The sequence below is a fragment of the Hemibagrus wyckioides genome, linkage group LG14 (assembly GCF_019097595.1).
Source record: "Hemibagrus wyckioides isolate EC202008001 linkage group LG14, SWU_Hwy_1.0, whole genome shotgun sequence".
NCBI lineage: Eukaryota > Metazoa > Chordata > Actinopteri > Siluriformes > Bagridae > Hemibagrus > Hemibagrus wyckioides.
In genome coordinates this window covers 6,981,404-7,007,500 of record NC_080723.1, presented here as the reverse complement: position 1 = coordinate 7,007,500, position 26,097 = coordinate 6,981,404, and the positions used below count along the sequence as shown (strand labels likewise).

General features: G+C 36.9%; 2 protein-coding genes across 3 annotated transcripts in view; both read left to right on the top strand.

Moving 5' to 3' along the window:
- LOC131365104 (mucin-2-like) overlaps nucleotides 1-9,214 on the top strand; it is a 48,182-nt gene extending 38,968 nt beyond the window's left edge. The window contains exons 31-48 of the mRNA XM_058408726.1: nucleotides 410-600; nucleotides 2,503-2,677; nucleotides 2,817-3,058; nucleotides 3,558-3,741; nucleotides 3,923-4,103; nucleotides 4,419-4,594; nucleotides 4,673-4,742; nucleotides 4,865-4,989; nucleotides 5,080-5,111; nucleotides 5,708-5,858; nucleotides 6,140-6,244; nucleotides 6,371-6,411; nucleotides 6,714-6,836; nucleotides 7,265-7,369; nucleotides 7,475-7,603; nucleotides 7,758-7,797; nucleotides 8,001-8,124; nucleotides 8,699-9,214. Of these exons, the coding sequence (XP_058264709.1) occupies nucleotides 410-600; nucleotides 2,503-2,677; nucleotides 2,817-3,058; nucleotides 3,558-3,741; nucleotides 3,923-4,103; nucleotides 4,419-4,594; nucleotides 4,673-4,742; nucleotides 4,865-4,989; nucleotides 5,080-5,111; nucleotides 5,708-5,858; nucleotides 6,140-6,244; nucleotides 6,371-6,411; nucleotides 6,714-6,836; nucleotides 7,265-7,369; nucleotides 7,475-7,603; nucleotides 7,758-7,797; nucleotides 8,001-8,124; nucleotides 8,699-8,864 (2,360 nt within the window). The 3' untranslated portion in view covers nucleotides 8,865-9,214. The remainder of the gene's footprint in view (nucleotides 1-409; nucleotides 601-2,502; nucleotides 2,678-2,816; nucleotides 3,059-3,557; nucleotides 3,742-3,922; nucleotides 4,104-4,418; nucleotides 4,595-4,672; nucleotides 4,743-4,864; nucleotides 4,990-5,079; nucleotides 5,112-5,707; nucleotides 5,859-6,139; nucleotides 6,245-6,370; nucleotides 6,412-6,713; nucleotides 6,837-7,264; nucleotides 7,370-7,474; nucleotides 7,604-7,757; nucleotides 7,798-8,000; nucleotides 8,125-8,698) is intronic.
- Nucleotides 9,215-12,941: 3,727 nt separating this feature from the next.
- Nucleotides 12,942-24,321, top strand: gtf2h1 (general transcription factor IIH, polypeptide 1). 2 transcript variants are annotated; one of them, XM_058408583.1, is made up of 15 exons: nucleotides 12,942-13,053; nucleotides 14,084-14,239; nucleotides 14,336-14,528; nucleotides 15,047-15,212; nucleotides 15,343-15,436; nucleotides 15,787-15,936; nucleotides 16,046-16,125; nucleotides 16,219-16,349; nucleotides 17,049-17,136; nucleotides 17,804-17,892; nucleotides 18,356-18,473; nucleotides 20,166-20,256; nucleotides 21,081-21,196; nucleotides 21,899-21,991; nucleotides 23,272-24,321. In XM_058408583.1, the coding sequence occupies exons 2-15, from the start codon at nucleotides 14,086-14,088 to the stop codon at nucleotides 23,356-23,358; spliced, it is 1,650 nt and encodes a 549-aa protein (XP_058264566.1). In that variant the 5' UTR covers nucleotides 12,942-13,053; nucleotides 14,084-14,085; the 3' UTR covers nucleotides 23,359-24,321. The 2 variants fall into 2 exon arrangements, with proteins under 2 accessions (XP_058264566.1, XP_058264564.1); XM_058408581.1 differs by having other exon boundaries at nucleotides 12,943-13,132; nucleotides 23,272-24,314.
- The last annotated feature ends 1,776 nt before the right edge of the window (nucleotides 24,322-26,097 follow it).

Genomic DNA, 26,097 nt, shown 5'->3' with positions numbered 1-26,097 from the left:
ATGAAAAATTTTCCTGTGTTTCCTAAGAGAAAGTCTCAGAAATCTTTAAATCCTTAATCCTTAAAGCTTTGGCAGTTACAAAATTGTGTAGCTTTATTTTACTTTCATTGGCAAAATCATTAATTCTCTGCATTTTTTTTACATTGATATTCTTGCTTTTCTGTAATTGTTTGGTTTCATTTCCACTCATATGATCATGTTTATCTCTTCAATTATAATAGAGATCTAGTGAAGACAATTCTGTCTCAGGCATACCTGTTCAACTTATTCATTATAAATAACTTTGATATAAAATAGCATATTAAATGTATTATTAAGGCTGATTAATTCTGTGGTATTTATTTTTGTGAAATGTTTGCCTTTTATCCATTTACAAGTTGTTAATCATTATATTTTTACATCATTCTAGGGTCTGTCATGTATAACCAAACTGATGAAGCTGGATGGTGCTTCATTGCTATTTGTGAATCAGGGTGCAATGTTTTCAAGAAATCTGAGCCATGCGTCTTTACTACTCCTACACCATACACTCCATCAGCCTCTACAACCACCTCCACTCCTCTTCAGAAAGGCTGCAAATTCCTTGATCCACCAAGAAAGGTACTTTGGAATTATTGCATTAATTCCAACACAACTTTATCCAATGTTTAAGGCAAAAGTATATGTTTGTAAGTAAAATGACACTACAGGCTATAACAATGAACAAGAGTCTCATACCATTACATATGGCTGTATCCTTGTAGGCCAATCAGTTATTATCAGCTTCATATTTTATAGATATATGGTAAATATACAGACAAATAAATTTGACACAGGCTGTTTTCTTTCTCATGTCGAAATGCACAAATATGATTAAAACACATGCACTGTAATCACACTTTAATCAGGTAATGAAAAAATCAGTATAGCAATAAGATTATTCTCCAAACATGCACTGAAATCATAAAGCCATCACAAGGTTGACACCAGGCTCACTGCTACACATACATTTGTTAGTTTAATTCTCTGCAGGTATGCAATACTTACCACACACCTTCCACCCTCCGGTCACAAACTGGTGCTCGAGAATGCCACCAGTTCCACACAGGCATATTGTTCATATAAATGATATGCACAAAAAGTAATGAAATGAGACACAAATCTGCTATTACACACGTGGACAAAATTGTTGGTACACTTCCATTAAAGAGAGAAAAACCCACAATGGTCACTGAAATAACTTGAATAACATCACAGGTGTCTTCAAACTTGTAGTTAGTCATTCTGCCTGTCTAAAGGGTGAAAAGTAGTCATTGTGCTGTTTGGCATCGTGGTGTGCACCACACTGAACATGGATCACAGAAAGTGAAGAGAGAGTTGTCTCAGGAGATTAGAAGGAAAATTATAGACAAGCACGTTACAGGTAAAGGCTATAAGACCATCTCCAAGCAGCTTGATGTTCCTGTGACCACAGTTGCACATATTAATCAGAAGTTTAAGGTCCACAGGACTGTAGCCAACCTCCCTGGATGTGGCCACAAGAAGAAAATTGATGACAAATTAAAAAGGCAGAGAATATGAATGGTAACCAAAGAGATCAGAGCAACTCCCAAAGAGATTAGAGGTGGACTTCAAGGTCAAGGTACATTCGTGTCAGATCATACCGTCTGTCGCTGCTTGAGCCTGAGGGGAAGACGGCCAAGGAGGACTCCACTGTTGAAAGCAAATCATAAAAAATGGCAAGTCACATCAGTTCCATGTTCACAGACGGAAAAACGAAGCATACAAAGAAAAAAACTACTGTTGAACATGGAGGCCGCTCAGTTATTTTCTGGGGCTATTTTGCTGCATCTGGCACAGGGTGTTTTAAATCTGTGCAGGGTACAATAAAATCTCAAGACTATCAAGGCATTCTGGAGCAAAACATGCTGTCCGGTGTCAGAAAGCTTGTTCTCAGTCACAGGTCATAGGTCCTCCAACAGGATAATGACTAAAAACAGACATCTAAAAACACCCAAGAATGGCTAAGAACAAAACATTGAACTATTCTGATGCGGCCTTCTATGAGCCCTGATCTAAATCCTATTGAATATCTGTGGAAAGAGCTGACTTATTCAGTCTGGTGAAGGCTTCAAACCTGGGACAGCTGGAGCAGTTTGCTCATAAGGTGTGGGCCAAAATATCTGTTGATAGGTGCAGAAGTCTCATTGAGAGTTAAATAAACCGTGTGATTACCTCAAAAGATTTTGTGCAACAAAATTTTAATTGAAGGGTACCATCATGTTTGTCCAGGACAGTTTCATTAGTTTTCTGTTGAAATCAAAAACAATGTCTGATTTTCATTAGTCAATTTTCAGTAAATTTTTTATTTATTATTACTTTTGTCAGTTTCAAGTTATTTCAGTGACCATTGTGGGTTTTTCTCTCTTTAATGGTAGATTACCAGCAATTTTGTCCATGTGTGTATATCTATTGTATGTCTTTGCCTTCTTTATCTTTTTTGTTCTGACTTATCATTAATAGAATGGAGAAACCTGGAGGAACAAGTGTTTTGAAGAAACATGCCAGAATGGCTCTGTTATCTCCACACCTCTGCAATGTCTTAAATCAGATCCTACAGTTCCAGTATGTGAAAATAATATACCTCCTGTTAAGGTCTACGATGAGACCGGATGTTGTTATCATTATGAATGTCAATGTGAGTTTAATCTATTTTTAGTCTTTCTTGACGTCTTACTCGTCATTGCACATTAATTACTGTAACCTCTCATTTTTTTATGTAAATTTATTGTGCACCACTTTAAATTGAAGTAAACTCTTGTTGTTCAAAATTGCAGGCAGATGTACTGGTTGGGGAGATCCACATTATGTCTCTTTTGATGGGACATATTATGCTTTCCAAGGAAACTGCACATATGTTTTAGTCCAGGAAATCATCAAGAAGTACAATTTCTCTGTCCACATCAAGAACTATATGTGTGACTTCAAATATGCACTGGCTTGTCCTGAGTATTTGACTGTATACTATAAATCATATCAAATTGAACTGAAACAGACAAGAAACCCAACTGTGAATACAGTGAGTGCACAGCGGTTAAATCTTAACAAAAAGAAACAGGTTACATATGCAGCAAGTATAGAAACCTTTAGAGATATCAGGAGACTATGCTATGTTCATGTATGCTGAATGAATATCTTTGAAATATTAACATACAAAATATGAGGACATTTCCTGTCAAATATAAACACAGGCTTTTAAGTATTTAGAAATAAAACAAATATCATGAGATAATCATGATCACGAGAAACAATGTGTAATGAATTCAAATTATATTGTCTTAGTTCATTGCTGGGTTTAGTAATAGCTACTATTTTATTATTGAAGATAACATTCAATAATTGGGCCTTTCCAATCTAGTGTATTTCTAAGTCTGAAAAGTGTTTATTTATCATTATTTTGGTGTTCTTTAGAAACATCATTTCCCTAAAGCTTTATGATTATGTTTGTTTAATAACTTTTTGGCCAGAATTGTACAATTATTACATATATATCACCTAAAATAATTTCTTTGTGTTAGGTATATGTCAACAATAAGAAGGTGACCCCAGTTTACACTAATGCAGACTTCACCATAACCACAACTGGTATTGCAATGACTCTAGATATTCCTGCTATCCAAGCTCAGGTTATCTTCAAAGGCATGAACTTTTTAGTCAGCCTTCCATTTTCTCGATTTCACAATAACACAGAAGGACAGTGTGGTAAGTGAACCTACATCTCTGCACACATAATATGCACAACATAATTTCTGTCAGAACGCTGCTGTAAATGATGTGATATAATAGTAGTTTGTTAAGTCACTATACTGTAAGTCTCTTTATTTGATTTAGTCCTGTTGTCATTTTTAACAGACTGATTATATTTTTACTATGTTTCTTAAAGGCAACTGTGACAACAACAGATCGAATGACTGCAGACTCCCTAATGGAAAAGTAATCCAGTCATGTGAGGAAATGGCTCCTAAATGGCAAGTGAATAAAACAGTTTGCCCAACTCCCCAACCTCCCCCAAAAACAACCGTGAAACCATGTCAACCAGCCATCTGCAAAATCATCTTCAGCAAGTAAATCACATTCTGTTATATATACAGCATTGTCTAAAAGTTCACTACAAATGCATTGCTTTATCACTTTTGAGAAACTAGCACTTTTCATGCTACTCACTAAATGATGTGTGTTCATTTAGGTCATAGCACTATCATTTTAATTCTTATTATACCATTCAGTGCCCCTTCCAAATCCAGTAAATATGACATTTTTCCAGTCATCCTGGAAGAGAGCTCCACTTTTATTTTGTCTGAATATATAGTGAAGATTGTTGTAATCCTGCTTAATAAATATGTCAAAACTTTGTACTTTCAATTTGTCTTTATTTACAGAGCATTTGAACAGTGCCACAAAGTCATTGACCCAGAAAACTTCTACAAGGCATGTGTATATGATGTGTGCAACATGAAGAATGCCACTGGTTGCTTCAGCCTGGAGGGTTATGCTCAAATGTGTGCTGAGGAATCTGTATGTGTGGACTGGAGGAACTTAACTAATGGACAATGCCGTAAGAAATAGAAAAGACACATGTCATTAAAAACTGATTTCCAGGTTGATACTGATTGTTTCTATTTCTTCCTGATAGCACATGACTGTCCCAAACATAAAGTTTACTTGCCATGTGGGCCGAAGACGGAAAAATCCTGCAATTCAGGGTAGAGAACTCATGACAATATTCAGATCATCACACAGAATTATTTCAGTTGTAGTTTTTGACTCTATTGTCAATAATAACTGTCCAATATTTTTCATTTTTTCTTTTCTGGAACTTTTCCAGGTACAATGAAATGTTTATAAATTGTGAGTCTCGTGTGTGTCGTGATCATTTCCGAGAAGGATGCTACTGCCCTAATGGCACCACCCTCCTTGACACTACTTCGGATGTATGCACAAAGTTCTGTGGTAGGCAAATGTATTGTTTATTCCAAGTATTGCTTTATAATTAATATTAATATGCGTATATAATATATATATATCATTTCTGTGTCTTAGGTTGTATAGGTTCTGATGGACAGCCCAAGCAGGTAAGACAGCTTTCTGATGTGTTGGCCTACTAATCATCAGACACGAGGGATTCCTTGCCTTCTTCAGTTAAACCTGATTTTTATGTTCTGGAATTGTGATATTTAGGTATAATCTTGTTCTAGTAACAGGCCCAATGAAACCGTTCTAGAAGAATTACCAAACAGCATGAAAAATCATCAACAATAAACACATTATTTGATATTTTGATATTTGAATTCAGTTACTCAATATGAATTTTGTATTTATAAAACTGTAATAGAAATGCAACATTGCAATTTAGTTTTATTTATCTGAAATCCTATTATAATTATGCAATATCACATGCATAAGCAAGAGTGCTGTTGCACTGAACATGGGCCCTTGACTGAGTGCCACAGGCAATCATAGCCATGCCGATATTCAGTAGAACTGCAATCTTGCTTGTGCTATGTTGCTTGAGTAGAAGAGGATACTAGATAAGATGTAAGATGTAAGATATTTTAGATAAGATGTAAGATGTAAGATTTTGCAGTGTTGTTCACACACTGCCAGTTACAAATACATCAAGTAAAGTATTTCAAGAAACACAAGTATGCATTCTCTCATGTATCTGCAGCCAGGGGATAAATGGCGATCAGAATGTAAAGAATGTACATGCAGTAAAAATTCCATGGGTCCATTGTGTGAACCAGTTCAATGTCCAAACCCAGAGCCCTGTACAAAAGCAGGCTATGAGCTTGAGATTGTGGACTGCTGTCCAAAGTGTGGTGAGTGAGCATTACTTCACTATATTCACTATATTATTTCACTATATTATTTTTCAATATAAAAAGTATGTCTAAGACGTTTTATCGATTAGAATTAAATATAAAGGAATATAAAGGAAACAACATAAAATAATTTGCTTCATACCACAGATCTTTGGAATTGCTGAATCCAGTCAGAACAGAACAGCTACCTTTTTATGCTGGTATATTCCCTGATCATTCTCTCTCTCTCTCTCTCTCTCTCTCTCTCTCTCTCTCTCTCTCTCCTCTATCTTTCTCAGTGTGCAAACCTAGGTTGTGTCCTACACACATGATAAAATGCCCAGTTGGATTTGAGATAGTACAAAACAGGACAGATAATGACTGTTGCATAACATTCTACTGTGGTAAGCTTTAATATTACCTTTACTTTATGTTATATAGTCTTATATATATGTATATATATAGCCTGTCGAAAAATGTTCGCCTGTTCACAGATTGTTTAATGATTTTCTTGTTTTTTTTCCTACCAGAACCCAAGAATGTGTGTGTCTTCCATGAAAATGTCTATTTGGTAAGATTTATTATTTATATTTTAATTATTATGTTATTAATATTGTGCTGCATTGCACTACTTACTATGCTTGTGAATCATGTTTGCTGTGTTTTTAGTTGTACAGTGCTATAGTGCTTACATGGTGCTATAATTTTTGTATAATACTGTTTATACTGTATTCATTAGCCGTACTTTAATGTGAGAATATTTCATGGCAGAGAATTAATTCATGTTCTCAGTGAAATATAATTAGAAGAAGATTTCAAAATGTGAGGAGACTGTATAGTGGACATAATGTTAACAAAGTTTTTACTTTATAGCCTGGTGAGAAAGTTCCAACAGGATCCTGTGAAGACTGTGTTTGTGGTTTAACTGTGAACTCAAGCAGTAAACTTCTTAAAACAGAATGCACTCCTATGGCCTGCAACACAACCTGCCCTATGGTAGTAATGCCTTTAATCTGCAGTTGACATTACATAATCAAGACAAAACACTCACTAGAACATCAACCACCATGTTTCAGTGGCTTATGTGAAACATACATTTAGGCTACAAACCTGCAGCAGTTGATTAAATGTTAGTTTATTGTCTAATCAACATGGGAAAATATTATTGTAATTCATATTGATGTTGTTGGTAATATTAACACATTTACACATTTATTCTAAGATAAACATTGGAACGTTTTATTAATTCTAGAGATAATCAAGAACTATGGTACATGATATTTGGTTAGTCATGTCAAAAATGTTTGAAATATGTTATTCACTATTTTAGAATATAATCAGCATATGTACACTAACCTGAAAATAATCCTATGTGCAACCAATAATTACTTGATGGATTAAAGGTTACTATTAATGTTTTATAGGGCTTTTCCTATCAAGCTGTACCTGGGAAGTGCTGTGGAAATTGTGTACAAAAACAGTGTGTATACGAAGACCCAGATCAATCCAATAGAATAACCACAGCTGAGGTACAGACAATATTATACACAAATTAATGTTAATTATGATTCTTGGTTCTGGATTGGTTCCTCCTTGTCAGTGTCCCATTCTCTCTGATTTTTTTTTTTTATCAGGTTGGACAAAACTGGACTCATCCAAGTAAACCATGTGTGACTTTCAACTGCACTAAAGTCAACAATGTGTTTGTCTTGGTGAAGATACCACCTTCATGTCCTGAGTATAATCCACAAGACTGCGGTCCTGTATGTTCATCACTTGTGGCTAATCTTACCCTTATGTTGTGTACAGATGTTTAACCAGTACATTTTTAAGAACTGTATAAATTTTACTATTAAGGAATAACAATTAGTAATTTATTTATTTATTTATTTATTTATTTATTTTTGCCTTTTTTAGGGCACAGAAAAAATGACATCGGATGGATGTTGTAAAACATGTAAGATGATTAACAACCTTTTTCTTCACTTTTAAATGAAATACAATAATACAATAATATAATACTATATTCAATTTACGTATTTTAACAATGAAATTATTTACAGCAACTTTATCTACATGTTTTTGTCTTTTGTGTATTAATATGCATGTTTGATTATCCTTTATTCAATGAGTAAACTTCTCTCTGTATTTGACATTCAGGTCAGCTACATCAGTTCTTTTGCAATCTGCAAAAGAACATCACTTACTTAAAGGTTAATGACTGTACATCCATTCAGCCTGTGGAGATAGCCTCCTGCTCTGGATCCTGTGACACCAAATCAATGTGGGTTTGCTCACTGATAAATAAACACAAACAAACAAATAAACACACACACACAATACAGTTATGGTAACAGGGCACACAGTGCATGTTTGCCTTGCAATTCTGGGGCTAAGGGTTCAATTCCCACCTCTGCCCTGTGTACATGGAGTTTGCATGTTCTCCCAGTGCTTCAGAGGTTTCTTCTGGGAACTCCTCTTTCCTCATCTAGTCCAAGGCCATGTGTTGTAGGCTGATTGGTATCTCTAAATTTTCCAAAGCAGTCTGTGTGAACGGGTGTGTGAGTATGAGTGATTGTGCCCTGTCCCCTGTCCAGGGTGTCCCCCACCCTGTGCCCCTAGTCCCCTGGGATAGGCTCCAGGCTCCCCGTGACACTCTGTAGGATATAGTAACAGGTAGAGAGACAGGCGTTAAATCAAGAGTGGAGACTTCACATTTACTGTGTGTCAGGAAGTAAAGAATGATGTAGTTCTCTCAGACACATACACAAAAACACTTTTTTTTTTAAAGAAAAACAATTTTTTTTTATTCTTCCTCACTCCATCTTTTAATGTCCCATACTACTTTCCTTGTGCAGATATTCAATGGCAGCGAACACCATGACACACCACTGCACCTGCTGTAAGGAGCTTCGAACCAGCAGCAAGCAAGTGCAGCTACGCTGTGCAAAAAACACCCTGAAACCATACACTTACACTTATGTTGAGGAGTGTGGCTGCCATGTCACTAATTGCACAGACTAAAATGAATCTTACTAACATATATTTTTTAAAATTAATTAATTGATTGAAAATGAGCCTACTAAGGCAGATATTCACCTATGTGTGCATATTAGTTCAACTGAATTCATGCTATCATTACATTTTATAGAATTGAAATAGAGCATGAAAAATCAAATATCAAATACAAATATATTGCATGAGAACAGGCTCCTGTGTTTTGTCACACAACTGAGCATATAACAGAATATATAAACCCTTTCCTTTCTTGCATGCTTTGTTTTTCTCTGGTGTTGATGGTTGTGTATTCTTCTTTAATTGATGGCAGTAATTAAAATAATAATGAAAAAATAATAATAAATAAAATTGCATGGAAAAAATGTGTGCTGGTTTATCTGTTAATTATGAAGGTTCCTATATTTATCTGTGTTCCAAAATGTACAAAATTTATATGCTTATAGCAGACTTTATTTTTTTTAATATTAACTATTTATTTAATATTAACTGTGAACTGAAGATCACTCTGAAAGTCTATGTTAGGTTTGCAGTGCAAAATGTTTAAATACTAATCATAGAAAATGCTTAATTCTAAGCATTTAGCAATAGCTGATTTTTGATAGTACTGAGGCTGCCAAAAAAATGCAACATGTATTGTGTATTGGAATTTATGAATATGTGATTTCTACTTTCTACCCAATAATGCAGGGCAGTGTCAATACAAATAAATTAATTTAGTTTTTACTGTGTGATAAGTCAGATAGTTAGTTAGGTGCACAAATTAAAAAAACTACATTTGCAAGTTTGCACATTTTCAAGGTTTCTTTAATTGGATTTAAGCAATTAATAGCATATTGACAGTAGTGTTGGATACTGAATGCTCAGTTCAAAATGACTGGTCAGAAGGTGCTGATTATTTTCCCATAACAGCAGCTTTGACAAAAATCATGGGCTGTAATTCAAATCACAGGTGTATACTGCTTTATTATTTAGAATGTGACATGTGGAGTTTGAGTTGTGATAAAAAATTGAGTTTGACTGTCTTTCACCTACATGTAAACATTATAACATATATGTAAACATTTGTGGTATATCTGGTATTTTGACAAGTGATATTTTTAGGTGACATTCATTAAACTAGTGCATACAATGAATTACAGTAACTCATCATCAATTTACATATTTAACAGTTTACACAAACATTTACTCAGATTTACTTAACGCTTATGGCAAATTTGGAGCAAACATGTGGCTGATTTGCAGCTATCAATTAATTTAACTTGCTAAAAAAATGTTGCCAAAGTTGGTTCCAGAGGCAGTGAGAGAGTGTGAGTGAAGCTATAACAGAACATCAATTAGCCCTGAAGGACCTGGGACACTAGAGTGGGGTTCAGGTCCAGGTTAACAAAAGTTGTGCCACAGCAAAGATTTCTTGAAGAGGAATACCCCTGGCCAGGGGACTAGATGAGGGAAAACCCCTAGTGGAGTGAGCTCTGACACTTAGATGTGAAACAATACCTCACTCCTCATAGTCCATGGTAGTGGCCGTTACTACCCAGTGCACCAGGCACTGCTTGGGGACCACATTGCCCTTGTTCTGGCTCCCAAAGCTGAGCACCCTGGGGGTGCGGAGAGGAGAGAGGAGATCTTTCCTGATGGGAATATCCCAAGGACTGCCGTCTAGGAGGGAGACTAGGGCCACAAATTGTAGTCTCAACATGAAATAGTGAAAGCTCAGCCATTACTTGGACACAGCAGAGTTTGCCTGCTTCTTAACAGAAGCAGGCAAATTCGCACAAGTGTCACCATTCATACTAATAGCAGGTATGTTTTCTGAGTAGTACATGATTTTGAAGATGTTGAAGATCTTCAGACACAATACACAACAGAAGAAAGAGCAGCATGGAGAAAAGAAAGAGAGACATGGATTCACGCTAGCAATACAGTGAGGGAAAAAATTATTTATATTAATCACTTATTTTTTATTTATATTATATTCTTATTTACACCTATATTTTCACATTTTATTTTATTTTTATTTATCTATATTATATTTTATTTTACTTTATTTTCTATTTTTATACTTTTAAGATAATCTAGTTTTATTTTTACCTTTATTTTTATGGCTCTCTTTCTCAATACTTACAAAAACATTTCACTGCATGTCATACTGTGTATGTATATGTATGTGACAAATAAAATTTGAATAAAAAATAGAATAAAATTGAATAAAATAAAATAACCAGGCATTTTTTTGTTTAAAAAATGATAAAAACTTTAACATTTGACTTCAGAGAGATCTGTCCTTGTTTTGTAGAGTCCTTTTATCTAAGTTAGAAGGGCTCTCTCACTTTGTATACCCTGCCCTTTCCCTGTTTATTAATCATAATGCTATAAAGGAAATTAACACAATATTTTTAGATTTCATTTGGAAAAATAGGCCCCACAAATAATAAGAATTCTAGAGGTGAGGGTGTCCTTGATTCTTTTAGATTTTGTGGATGCCATAAACACCTTTAAAGTAAACTGAGATGTCTTGCAAATCCAATGTCATTATGGTTTTTCGATCCAAAAAAAAATCTTTCACAGACTCTGTGTCTTTCTTATCGAAATGTAATTTTTTACCTAGCAAGTTACCCACAGCCTTATCTAACATTCATCAGCAATGTCTTCTCTCTAGGAAATGTTTTGTCCATAGTTTGTCTCCACATAAAATTTTCGTCTGGCACAATGCTGATATAACTGTCAGAAATAAGTCAATTTTTCCTCTAAATGCTTTAACAATTTTAATTGCATTCTGTCTGTTTGATGATTTTGCCAATATTATAACTTGATGACTTATGAGCAATTTATGAACCAGCATGGCTTCCGAGTTCCCTCAAAAGAATATAATACCTTCATAAAATCTATCCAAATAGGTTTAATCCAGCTAATAAAAATGACAATGTTTTATTAGTTATACAACCATACACTGATCAGGCATAACATTATGAGCACTGACAGGTGAAGTGAATAACACTGATTATCTCCTCATCATGGCACCTGTTAGTGGGTGGGATATATTAGGCAGCAAGTGAACATTTTGTTCTCAAAGTTCATGTGTTAGAAACAGGAAAAATAGGCAAGGGTAAGGATTTGAGCGAGAAATTGTGATGGCTAGACGACTGGATCAGAGTATCTCCAAAACTGCAGCTCTTGTGGGGTGTTCTCGGTCTGCGGTGGTCAGTATCTATCAAAAGTGGTCCAAGGAAGGAACAGTGGTGAACTGGAGACAGGACCATGGGCGGCCAAGGCTCATTGATGCATGTGGGAAGCGAAGCCTGGCCTGTGTGATTCGATCCAACAGACGAACTACTGTTGCTCAAACTGCTGAAGAAGTTAATGCTGGTTTTGATAGAAAGGTGTCAGGATACACAGTGCATGGTGGGTCAGGGCTGTTTTAGCAGCAAAAGAGGGACCAACATAAAATTAGGCCGGTGGTCATAATATTATGCCTAGTTGGTGTATTTTTCCCTGATTCTCTCTCTCTCTCTCTCTGTCTCTCTCTCTCCCAATCTCAAGCTTATGACCATAATGTAGTTGCAAAAGAGTAATGATTTATATTCTCATCTGTTGTCACCCAGAATGTCACCACGGCTTCCTCTTTGAGTCTGGTTCCTCTTCAAGTTTTGTCCTCATGCCCTCTTAGATTCTTGCCACCAACTGAACTGAACTGGAGCTTCATAAAATCGCAATACTTAACACCATACTGAGGATGTACACTTTTGTTATTATTGCATTGTGTTGCTTGTTTGTTTCCCTTCTTTTGTGCTTTGGATATACTTGATATTGTGTTTCTATTTGTTAGTAGAACTATATGTTAATAGATGTCAAGGATTTGTCAATGGAAGCAACCAGAAATTTCAGCATGCACTTTTATTTTATTGGCCCCTTTTTTTTTAATTGCCTTTACTGTGTTATAACTGGCAAATAAATATAATATCAAATATAAGACTTGAAAAACATTTATTCACAATTCACAACTGATTTGTTCAGAAAACTGGCAGAGATGCGAGAGATGGAATATTTTGTAGAGTAGACTTTAATTATGAAGTGTGTCCAGGACCGCTGTGTCCGACTTCATCTACCACAATGTCTCGGAGATGGAGGAAAAGTTGTGGAGTGTAAGGGCTGACCCGTTAAACGCCGGTGTTCGCGGTGAATAGCGCTGTAAATAGTGAGATTCAAGTTGTGTTTATTTCAGTACTTATAGTATAAACATTGAGCTAATAGCTGTATTAACGGCGGAGTCACAGGCAAGTATCTGTTGTGTAACCGGCACACGGCTTTCTCTCCTCCACTGCTAGCCAGCTAACTTCACTCCGTTTCCAGTGCGCTAGCTAGATGTCAGGTAGCTAACTTGGTAGAAAGCTGGAGGTTTGGTTTAGTATTAAAGTTACCTGTAGTAAGACTAGCACATGGATTGTTACATTCCCAGAGATTCCTTATAGTTTGGTAGTTGCCTCCTGCTCGAGTTTGTTAGCTGCATAACTAGCTTAGTTTGTCTGAAACAGCTATCTGTTCCTGTCAGGTACATCTGTTTAATGTGTGTGTGTGTGTGTGTGTGTGTGTGTGTGTGTGTGTGTGTTTATTTCTTCCGTGTAAGAGATACTGAGCTTTTGTTTCTGAGATGTTTGTGCATAAAGCTAAATAGATTTCAATGTGAAATAGCTTCTATACAATAAGGTTGCCAGGTCTTTGCAAAATGTTCAGTCTCAATAGCATAACAAAATCCGCACAAAAAACCCCCCTAAAGCTGACCAGGCATTGACAAACAAAAACACATTTTACTTTAGATTTTTGATTTGCAGTGTCTGCAGTATGCCTATTCATTATCGTTTGCTACAGACATGATCGATTCCATAACCTCATGTCTCTTTTGCACAAAATAGCGCATAAAGGATTGAATTCTGTACATCCCTGACACACTACATGCAATGACACCTGTCATTTGTTTTCCATAGCCTCTGTTTGCGTAGATTATCAGTGGTTTACTTTCAAACAAGATCTTGGCAGTCCCAGACTTTTATTACCTTAGTTGGGGAAAAAAAACCTTAAAATTTGTGACTCTGGCAACCCTGCATACTACAGCTCTCACAACTCTCTCGCCTACGTCTCTTTCTCTCTCTCTTGTTCTAATACTTGGCTGTAACTAAAACAAAATTCCAATAAAACACTGATTAACCTGTTTATTTATATTAACGCAGCCATGGCAGCCCTGTCGGAGGAGGTGCTGCTGGTGGTGAAGAAGGTCCGGCAGAGAAAACAGGATGGTACACTTTACCTAATGACCGAGCGCATAGCCTGGGGCCCTGAAGGAAAAGATCGCTTCACCATCAGCCACCCATACGCCGACATTCGTTGTGAGTGATGCCTAAAGCCAATCAACATCTTCAGATGCATCGCATATAATGTTTAGTTGCATACAATGTTTTAAAAACCTTTTGCCTTAAACACAGGTCAGAAGATCAGTCCAGATGGCAAAGCAAAGATCCAGCTTCAGTTGGTATTACACACAGGAGAGAGCACAACCTTCCACTTTGCTAATGACAGCACGGCTCTGAAGGACCGGGATGCTGCCAAAGACCTGCTGCAGCAGCTTCTGCCCAAGTTTAAAAAGAAAGCTAACAAAGAGCTTGAGGAGAAAAACAGGTGAGTCTCTTTAATCTCTTTTGAACAAGAGGAGTAGGGAAGAACGGTCCTGAGCATGAAGTGAGCCAGGTCTAGGAAGATGTCAACTTCCAAACTTGTCAACAGCTTCAGCACAGATTAACACCTCCAGCTTCCTCTTTTATATGACATATTTCTTTTGCTTTCTAAATGAATGATTAGTTTTATCTGTATTAATAATACATGGAAATATATAGAAAATATAATAATAAATAGAAAAATAAATAACTTGAAACTGTAAAGGTTTAAAAAAGAAATACATTTTAATCATTTTAATTGAGTCTAATAATAAAAATACATTTTACTATTTTAAAGGTTCAGAACAAAATATCATCATTAAATCACCTGTTTTAAAACAGAGTTTGTTACTTCTATTTAAAAAAAAAAAGCAAGATATACCTGATATATAACCTTCACCACAATAGAAAGAAAAGTTAACTAATCACAGAGCATATTAGTAGTGCTGTCTTTAATTCATTTTATCCCTCTTTTTTCCCCAGGATGCTGCAGGAAGATCCAGTACTGTTTCAGCTCTATAAAGACCTGGTTGTGAGTCAGGTTATCAGTGCAGAAGAATTTTGGGCAAATCGGCTGAAATTGAGCTCTGTAGATCACTCCATGTCCAATAACAACAAACAGGAAGTGGGAATATCAGCGGCTTTCCTGGTAATCTCAAACACACAGCCAGGAGTTCATTCTCTGTTAATGCCAGTAGTTTGGTACAAAATAGGCCCTGAACCAAGTACATGTACAGTTGGGAAATTAGTGTTCTGATGAGATTTTGCTGTGGTTACAGGCAGACATTAGACCACAGACTGACGGCTGTAACGGCCTGAGATACAACCTGACCTCCGACATCATTGAATCAATCTTCAGAACGTACCCTGCAGGTGAGATGTTACCGTGGTACATGAAATTAATTCTAAACCACTAGGGACAGCTAATGATCAAGTTGACTGATTTAAATGTCTGTTAGAAAACGTGTTGTCTGCAGCTTAAAGATCAACAAATAAACCTCAGTAGCCTATTGTCTGACTTTCCCTAATGCAGCTTAATTTCCCATGTCTGAAATGCCAACTGATAAAGCCATAGGTTTCTTTGATGGGCCATGATAGGACAGTGTTTCCATATATGTGAACAGACATGCAGATAAATGTGAACTTTAACCCTTTTAAATTCCAGTTATTGTATGTAGTCAGTATGTGCTAAAAAGCTTAATGTTCAAATTTGTTTTTTGCAGTCAAACAGAAATATGCTGAACATGTGCCTCACAACATGACGGAAAAAGAGTTCTGGACACGCTTCTTCCAGTCACACTACTTCCACAGGGATCGCATTAGCACTGGCCAGCAGGATATCTTTTCTGAATGTGCCAAACAGGATGAGAAGGGTAATGTATCAGTAAATCATTGTTGGAAACATTTAAAATGTGAAAATTTTGTGGATTTGCACCAGGTAGTTAGGACTCTGGCTCACTTTTCATTCTTCCCACTGGGCAGGTTTAAAATCCATGGTTGTTCAGGGTGTTAAGAATCCCATGGTGGATCTGCAGTCCCTTGAGGATAAAATGTTAGACGAGGTAATGCTAGAAACAGTGTATCACTACATAAAAACCATGGTATCCATTTTGTTAGAATTTTTTTTTTTCTAATTCTGTTATTTATATCTGCAGGGCTACGGCTCCTTAACGGTTCCTTCTACATCCAACTCCAATAAAACAGTAAAAGAGAATAGCAACTCGGCCATCATTAAACGCTTCAACCATCACAGTGCCATGGTGCTGGCAGCTGGCCTACGCAAAGTGTGAGCATTCAGATGAGTGTCTGGCATACAGTACCAGACAAACGTTTATGCACACACGGTTCAAGTGTATCGCCTCATGTGGCTTTGCCGTAGTGTTGGCTGAGAGGATGCTAAGTGTGTCATCAAGATAGTGTTATGCATTACATTAACTTTTGTATAGTTCCTAAAAGTGCATTCATACTAGCCAGTGACATATCAGCAGGTGACTATACGTTTTCTATGTACACATACAATGACAGCGACAAAGCACAAATGCCATGTGAGTTGAGATTTTTTGTTTTGCTCTTACACAACGATAAATTCAAATTGGTGACCCACAGATTCCTTTCACCTGTGCAGCACATGGTATAACTAAAAGAATAAAACATAACTGTGGTTTCATCTTATCCTGTAATAATATGACCTCACATGTATAGAGAAAAAAAAGGCTTGGAAGGATGTAGCTGAGATCATTGCTGCCACCAGTCAGTGTACATATGTAGTGGTTTTAGCTGCTTCTCTCTCATCAGAACTGAGAAGGCTGCACAGATTCTACACATCCTCAAGAACTACAGTTAATGTGTTCCCTAAGAATCAGTTTATAGTTTTAATGCCTTAACCAATATTCTAAAATGTGGAAAATGTAAGGAAAATATGAGGTGTATACTTGTATATACATTTGTCTGTAACTAATTTTATACAAATTCTCTCTGTACACAGGGAAGCACCCACTGACCAGGCCAGTGAGACAAGTGGCACAGATGGGAATTCCAGAGACTCAGACTGCTTTCAACCACCCATTAAAAAGGTTTATAATAAACCAGAGTATTTACATATCTTGTTGGATTTTGTGTGTGTGTATGAGTGTATGCTATAAAATGTGACGTATATAATTTGCATTTTTGCTATTTTTTTCTTTTAGTGGTAAGATTTAGATTTTAAAACAATGACGAAACATCTAAAAAACTCAAAATATTAGGTGTTGTATTTGTTGCTGTGGGTTTTTTTTTAACTATCAGAAGCCTAAATACAAATTCCCAATATTCACATTCTATATAAATTAGGCCTACGAGGAAGCAAACAAATAATGTTCATGTTCTACTTCAATATCTAGTTTTCTTCAGTGATTTGATGTTAATGCTAAGTAACTATGTTCCCTGATTAACTTTTATATCAAAATTGAACTAGTTATGCAATCGTTGGCATCAGACAATGACTGACATTTGTTAACTAGCCAAAGTTTACCTGATTAAAGAGTAACTAATTTAGCAGAAGTGAAAAATTTGATGCAGTTCAAAGTTTCAGTATCAAATCTTCTGTTTTGATGCCATTTAACTGTATGAGCTCTTTAAATTTTGTATTTGTTTAATAATAAAATAAAAACATCATAACTCATAATTATATTCGTGCTTTGTTCAGCTTCTGAGCTCTGTTGTCATGATATGTACTGAATTTTTTTTTGTTTGTCTTCGTAGGTGAAATTGCAAGAGGCTATAGAGTATGAGGATCTGGAGAATGAATCTGGGCCTAAAACAATCGCTTTGAATCTTAAGAAATCTGACAGGTACATTCATTCGGATCTTGCTGTCAATCTAGCTGAATATCATATCAAGTCAAAGATCATGAATGTTACAGAGGAGTAGTGCAAAAGCCTTGTATGTGTGTAATGTTCTGAATATAACTATTTCTGCACAGTTTGGAGCAAATACTATATGGTGAATGTGTAAGACATGGGTTATTAATTACAGACTGAAAGGTTATAGACTAATTTATAAATTACTTTTATTGGCTTATGTGAGTGCTTCTGCCCTTCTTCTATGTTGCAACCCTCACAGAAATACTTCACAAATGGCTAATATTTATCACAACTAATCCAATCATAATTTGTTAGAATGGACATTTCCATACTGCAACAGTGCAAAGGATAATATTGTATTAACTAAAATTAATTATAAATTAATACTATTTATTTTCAGTTAAAAATTAAAGGTCGTCCCAACAATATTTTTCACCCTATTGCTTTTTAGGTATTCCCATGGTCCAGTTCCTCTGCAGTCCCAACACTACACCACAAGTCAGGACATCATCAACTCAGTCAGCTGCATTAGAGAGGAGATGAGCTGCTACAAACCCTGCCTTACTCGGGTATACTTAATGTGTTTGAGGTTTGGTTGCTGATTTTTGTTTTGTTTTATTTTATTTTATTTTAATCAGAATACTGATATTAACACTAATCATTTGTCATAAATCCTTGTATGCCTCTTTATATAAACCACTTCAAAGTGCACAAAGGCTAGATCATGTTTCTCAGACACTAAATGAGCTAAATAGGGCTTCTTGATTCATGCTAATGGAATGAGTATTTAGCACATGGCTTTATCCAGAAGGACTCACAGAAGTGCTTTGTAGTCTCCTTCAGTAGCATATCCTCATGCTGGTTAAATAGGTCAGTGGCTAAGAATACCATTAAGTAAAAAGCCTTTAAAAGGGAACTTAGCACAGAAAGAACAAAAATACCAGTGATGGGATTTGAAGTAAATTAAGAAATACATAAACTGTAAAAAGTGCTAATTTGCATATTCGATGAAAAGGTGAATTAGCACTTCATATGAAGAGTGACTCAGCTGTTTCAACAGCCAGGGGAAATTCATTCCACTACCTGTCTGCTATTATTGAAATGAGCCCTGGTCCATGTCATCCTTGTGGGATGGCCAGTCCAATTGAGCTGTGTGGAACAGGGTGTGATAGGTGCCTTGAGGTAAGTGAGGACTGGTCCATACCTGTGGGCAAGCATATGTGTTATGACCAGATACAGGAAGCTTGTGGAGGGAACGCTATGGTAAAATTGAAGTCAGTTCTTGCAACTCCTGGGGTTGGACGGCATGCAAGGTAAGATCTGCCCGGATGACCACCATGAATGGCTTCTGCGAAAAGAAAAGACCAGATCAACAAGTTGTACACGAGAAACAACATGAGAAGTCATGTTAACAATGCAAAGAAAAGAAGGAACTACCCTATTGCCTGATGGTGGTATCTGAGGGTTTTGCAGGGAGATGCTCAGGTCTTGATGTGAGAATTGCCTAGGATATATAGCAGCTCAGTTTTTCTGCTGTGACATTTCAGATGATGTTCTGCCAGCCATGATGATATTCTGAGATCTGTGCAGAAACATGAGTGTCATCTGCATAGCTGTGACCATGTGAGGTCATGAGCTTACTGATAGTAATAGACAGAGAACAGCAGAGGACTCGACACTGAGCCTAGTGGGACTCTGGTGGAGAGTCAGCATGGAGAATATGTAAATCCCAAACATGACACTGCGGCAGCAAATCTCTGCAGTGCCGTGCCGCTAATTTCAAGGCTCTTTAGGATGGACAGGATTGTGATTGGCAGTGTTGCTTGCTGCACAGACGTCAAGGAGGATGTGGATGAATGAGAATTGATCCATTAACATGAAGCTTCACAGTAACAGCCACAAGTTTCTGTGGAATGTGCCGATTTGAACCCAGACTCTGGAGGTAGTTCTGTGTAAGAAATAGATTTATCTGCAGATGTCTACAGCATGTTTAAGGATTTTAGAAAGAAACAAGGGAAGTGAAAACAGTGCTGATGTCTGCAGTATAAAGTGTATCTACTTTTATCAGGGTTTCTATTATTAACAATGTAAAAAAAGTAATACACAAAAAAAAAAAAACTTTAAATAATACCCATTCACACTGCCCAGATTAAATGGCCATTACATAGTTTTAACAGCAGTTGAATTCTTGAATTCTAAGAAATCTGATTTTGTGTGATTACTGTTAAATATTGCTGACATTGTTTCATGTTTGATTTCAGGTGATGTCCAGCAGTGTAGCTAGTTCGGCTATTACAGCCCTTTCGCCTGGAGGAGTTTTAATGCAAGCTGGACCTCAACAGACCATCAGTCGTGAGTTAAATACAGTCGATCACAGAACCCTTACTACACAATAACTACTACTTTGTAATCTTCTGTATTTCAGTGTTGGTGTATATTCAATATTTAATGTCACAGTTCCCTATTTTCTATTTCCTGCATTCTCATTTATGAATCCTCACAAGTTCAAGGCCATTTCTTATTTTGGGATTCAAAAGGGTCATTAATCTGCCCTTTATATAAAAGCCTGTGGGTTATTGGCTAGGAACAATAATAGATTTGAAAGGTGAAAGGAACATATAATAACATAAATGCATATGACGAAAGGTTTGTGGACACCTGGCCATTACACCCTTATGCTAAATGAACATCCTATTATAGATGTATTCCCCTTTTCTATTGTAATAACCTCCACTCTTTTGGGAAGGCTTTCCACTAGATTTTTGAGCAGGGCTGTGAGGATTTGTGCTCATTGTGTCAGGTGAGGTGGCCTGGCACGTAGGCTGCATTCAGATTCATCCCATTGATTTGTTCAGTGGGACTGAGGTCAGGGCTCTGTGCAGGACACTCGAGTTCCTCCACACCAACCTTGGCAAACCATGTCTTTGTTCTGTGCACAGGGGTATTGTCATGCTGGAACAGGTTTGGGCCACTTAATTTCAGTAAAGGGAAAATGTAATGCTACAGCATCCAAAGTCTTTACAGACAAAGTGCTGCCAACTTTGTGGGGATGTTTTAGGGACAGCTCCTTATGGGTGTCCTGGTCAGGTCCATAAACGTTTGCCCATAAAGTGCATGATGGTTTGTATTTCATCATTAATGTAACTTGGAGATCTGTCGTGTGTGTGTGTCTGTAGAGTTGGTACCCAGTGATGTTCAGAATGAACTCAAGCACTTGTACACAGCAGCAGGAGAGCTGCTACGGCACTTCTGGTCCTGTTTTCCAGTCAACACACCCTTCCTAGAGGAGAAGGTAGGCATTTGTACAGTCACTATGAGAGATTGCAGCAGTGCTTTACAAGCTGTTAAATGCAGCAATACGGATATTATGCATAATAAAATTGCATTTATGTTGCCATATTTAGTTTTGACTGTTCTAGTCAAAACACTGTTCCTGAGAAGTTTATACTTGATTTGAAGTTCTGTTAGTACTGGAACACTGATGGCCACTAGAGGGCATTTCTAATGCTAGTTGGTCTGTTGTGACTTGTGTACTATTATGTGGAAGTGTCTTTCCTGTGGTGCATCACTGAGTCGACTGATATTTTAACTCCTGTGAATAGATGCTGCATTAGCCCACAGTCATTAAAAAAATAACAAAGGCTCTGTGTATTACTACAACAGAAATGGATTTTAACACTGATTGGTTTATCCCAGTAAGGGTGCCTAATTCTGCACCAACCACTTTATTTAATTTATGAAATATCCCTTGAAGAAATGTATGATTTCCTTTCATTCTGTACCATACTCCCTGACATAGTTTACCCTGATGCTATTCTTAGTTCTTGAACTAGCATGAGGTTTTTAATAGAGACTATGCAACATTTCTGTATGTCACTTTGTATGTTAAGGGTGTATACTATGCTAATGCTAAAAATGTTACATGTAGTGATTCATCACATTGCATAATAAACACAGCCCTTGAAGTTTCAGTTATATTTGTGCCTTTGCAAAGGTGGTTAAGATGCAGTCCAATCTGGAGAGATTCCAGTCAACCAAGCTCCACCCATTCCAAGAGAAGATCCAACGGGAATACTTAAGTACCAATGTAAGCACAAATATATTATCTTTTTATCTGAATGCAGGATAAAAGAAGCATTTATTCAGCCATCAATAAAATATGTGTTCACATTTTGCTTTTCTTGGTAGCTATTAGGAAGGAAATACAAATACTATTGGGGGGGGGGGGAAGAACTGATCTATCCTCAGTTCTTTACTATCATCACTTCCCAGTTCTAAACCAGATTCTAATCTAGAACTTATTAGCAGTTCTTGAGACAGTTCTTGACTGGAAAAATTGTTTTGGTTCACATTCAAGCTTGATATTGTAAGAACTAGTGCTTGAATGATTGTTGGATTTTTACTGAATTAGCACCGTAACTAACTGATTAGATTTTGGAATTGATCTAAACAGGGTCAAGTTCACAGCAAGTTCAAATGTCTGAAATATATGTAGAATATGTCAAAAGAAATAAGATAAATAATTAGTGCACCTGTGATTCCAAACAAAGTGAACTGGTTTAATAAAGAAGCCTTTCTATAACCATCACTTTTTTTTTTTTTGGACTTTTTTCTCTTATTTGACCTTATTATTTTGGTTTCAAATGTCAAATGCAGTGTGTGTATTTCCTGAAATGTTATCACATGCCTGGGCTTTCTAGTTTGCGTTAAAATAGATTCCCTTGATCCAATAATTGGACTACAGTCTGCATGCCATTTCTAATAAACTTTTTAAATAAGCCATCATTGATTTTTTTCCCCCCTTTTGTCCACAGCTTAATAACAGATTATCATGTGGGTTCAATAAAAGTAAATTGCTTTTGCAAGAATTACACTGGTTCTTCAAATCTAGAACGTTATGTAAGGTTAATGATTTAAAGCTAGATTCAGTGATTTTTCAGTGAAGACGTTTTGTTAATAGTTGGTGCATATTCCAGCAGTAAAAACATCTGCTCATAGAAAAACCTCTGTGCTTTCTGTAAAGTCTGTAAAAGATGTGGACCACCTGCATCCAGCCAGTCAGAGCTTAGAGACATCCGTACTTGCCTGTCAGTTGTCATTTGTTCTTTTCTTCTGCTTTGTGCTCAAGGTTTTGTTTATTTGTACTGAATTGCTGTGAGCCATGTGAGAATTACTCTTTTAATACAAGAACTGAAAATGACATTTAAAAAAGAGGAACGCTTGCCACTTTTGAAACTTTCATAACAATACAAATAGCAATAATATGGCTTGGGTGTTGAGATTGATGTGCTTTCTGATTTTTTTTGGTAATGTGCCAAGCATAAGTCACCTGACACAAGTGGTGTTTTTATGATTGTTTTGTTTCAGCTGACCGGCCATCTAGAAGAGATGATCCAGGCTGCCTATAACAAGTACCATGCTTGGCAGACACGCCGTATGATGAGGAAAACCTGAGGGAAGAAAAGCCGAGCCATATGATTTACAAGAGGAGGACGACACAGGAGAAAATGGAAAGAGGGAGAGAGAACAGACTATCTCCTTGTAGACCTGCTAGGTTGCTCCACCTAGAGACGCAAGTGTTAGTGGGGTGAAGCCCACTGTGCCTAGATGTACAGGAGTCTCCAGATTAGTCCATATGGAGATGGACTACACCATTGATTACTGTACATTTATTTTTCTCCCTTTCAATCTAATTTTCTTTTCTTTTTTCTTTTTTTTTCTCCCTTACCTTCAGTGAGTAAGACGTCTGGCTTCCTAGCTGGAAGCAAATATGTATCTGACAGTGTTGAATTTATGACCAAACTGTGGGCTTAATACCAGAGGAAGTATTCTCAGGAACTGAAAATGTTCAATGCAAATGACTTGGCGAGATATATGGGGGATTTTAAGTGGCACACAGCACAGGATGGCAATGTTTTATGAGTTAAACCATGTCAGTGCAATGCAGTATGATTCTGTATACACTTGGTGTTCACTGGAAACCCAGAAGCCCAAGGCAGAATGGGGATATGATTAAAGCAATACTGTATAAATTCTTTCAGTTATGTATTAGTGGTCTGCAACTTGCAAGTTGCACTACATTCAATGTCTATTTTAACTGCACTGAAAACAAATTTCTGGATGTTGGGGAAATAAAAGTCAGTAGGATAACTGATGTTTGTGACTGTCATTCAATTTTTTGTTTAATTCACACGCTCACTTTCAGTAACTGCTTTATTCTGGTCAGGGACATGATGGATCCAGAGCCTAGCCCAGGAACATGTGCGTGAGGCAGGAATACACACTGACAGAGACACCAGTCCATCACAGAGCACCATCCACATAGTTACTCATTCCTTCACAGCTAGGTTCAATTTATCTTTGCTAGTATACCTACTAGAGTGTTTTTAAGAGATTTCAAGATTTTATCACATTTAATCACACTGGGAGGTTGAGTTCAAATCACAGGACCATCAAACTGCCACTGCTAGGGTCTTGAACAAGGCCCTAAGCACTCAACTAATCAGTTGTATAAAATGTGATAAGTGTAAGTTGTTCTGGATAAGTTTGTCTGCATAAATGCTGTAAATGTAAATAAATTATTTGACTGGAATGTGCAGTTGTTACGTGTAGTAAAAGCATCATTACGAACATTAGTAGACAGATTAACAGATTTTATGAAGTCCTAAGGGATCTGTAAGATGGACATGTCCGTGTTGAGAAGTCTGATGGCCTGAGGGAAGAAGCTCCTCTTGAGACTCTCAGTTTTACCCATCGAACTATGGACATGCTTGCCTTATTGCAGCAGGCTGAACAAACAGTTACTGGTGTGGTTGGAGTCCATAATTATTTTAGCAGCTCTGGTATGGTGTCACCTAGTGCAGATATCATGCAAAGATGGAGTGCAGACCCAGAGATGTGCTCAGCTTGGTGCTGCACTCTGCAGAAAATTGTGGTCCTGGATTAAGATGGGAGTAGAAAGAACCCCAATAACCCACAGAAAATTTATGTGAACATGGGAAAAACATGTTGTTGCTTTGAGGAAGCATCCTTGAAGTTCTTGCAACATCAAGCAAAGAAACGACTGGTCCCTAAATATCTGTGACAAAACTTTGAAATGCCTGCTATATTTGCCAATACACAGCTCTGGGGTTATAGTCGATTTTTCTTCCACGCAAACCCATCATTCACACTACACTATAGGCAACACTGCAACTAGTGTCTAAAATGGACATCAGTTATGTGCTCACTGCCTCATAACAGACCTGACTTAAGGCTACAGTGTCTGACTCATACATTCCCTATGCTGACTCTCTGACCATGCCTGTGTTGACACAGCACACTCAGCTTGCACTTTCAGACCCTGTTTCAAAATCAAATCTGGTGTAAGCCTTGCAGAGAGCTTGCTGTTTGTGAATGACTGATTAGCACACAATTGAAACCAAACTGATAAATTTGGGCAGATGGATGATATAGGATCTGAGCCAGAACAACTCAGGGGCTCAGGCAGTTTGATAACATCCATTTACACTAAAGACCTGTCATATTAATTGTCTTATCAGAGAAACTTGAGAATGTTGGGTTTATATCAATATATCAGTTGACCTTGAAGCTTTCAAAGAAGGTAAGCTTTCAGAGTATTCCTCTTTTCTATTTTCATTGCCCTCTAGACCAGAGGAAAGACAAGACAAGACAACAACCCTTCATGGGCATTACTCCTTATCCTACTGGGTGTTTAGTTGCAGTTATACTTCTGGTTAGGTTTGAGTGGATCATGATTAAGGTTATTGTCCTCCAGCCATGAGCGAGCAAAGCAAATGGCAGGGCTGATGATTTTTAGACAAATCTAACAGATCCTAAGACTATAAACAAGCTATTAGAATATATTAGAAAGTGTATGTTTTTGATAAGATGTAATCTTTTTTTTTTTTTTTTTTTTTTTTGTTAAAGCTATCCTTACATTCCAGCTGTCACTAAAATACACACTCTGAGGAAAAGCATTGGAGTTTGTGGTGTCCCATGTTATGTAAATGGGGGAAAATATAATGATGTGGTCCACCAACAACTAATCAATTATGATTATGGAGCATCTCCACTTTCCAGTCAAATCAGAATGGCCAAGTAGTGCTATGATGAGGATGACCCAGCTACCTACATTGTAATTTAGTCAAATATAACAGGCTATAACAGTGACTGTGCAGGTTTTTGTGCCAT

Coding starts and splice junctions, on each gene's coding strand:
- gtf2h1 (XM_058408583.1), top strand. CDS start 14,086: ATGGCAGCCCTGTCGGAGGAGGTGCTGCTGGTGGTGAAGAAGGTCCGG. Junction 14,240..14,335: donor CCCATACGCCGACATTCGTT/GTGAGTGATGCC, acceptor CCTTAAACACAG/GTCAGAAGATCAGTCCAGAT. Junction 15,437..15,786: donor CTTCAGAACGTACCCTGCAG/GTGAGATGTTAC, acceptor TGTTTTTTGCAG/TCAAACAGAAATATGCTGAA.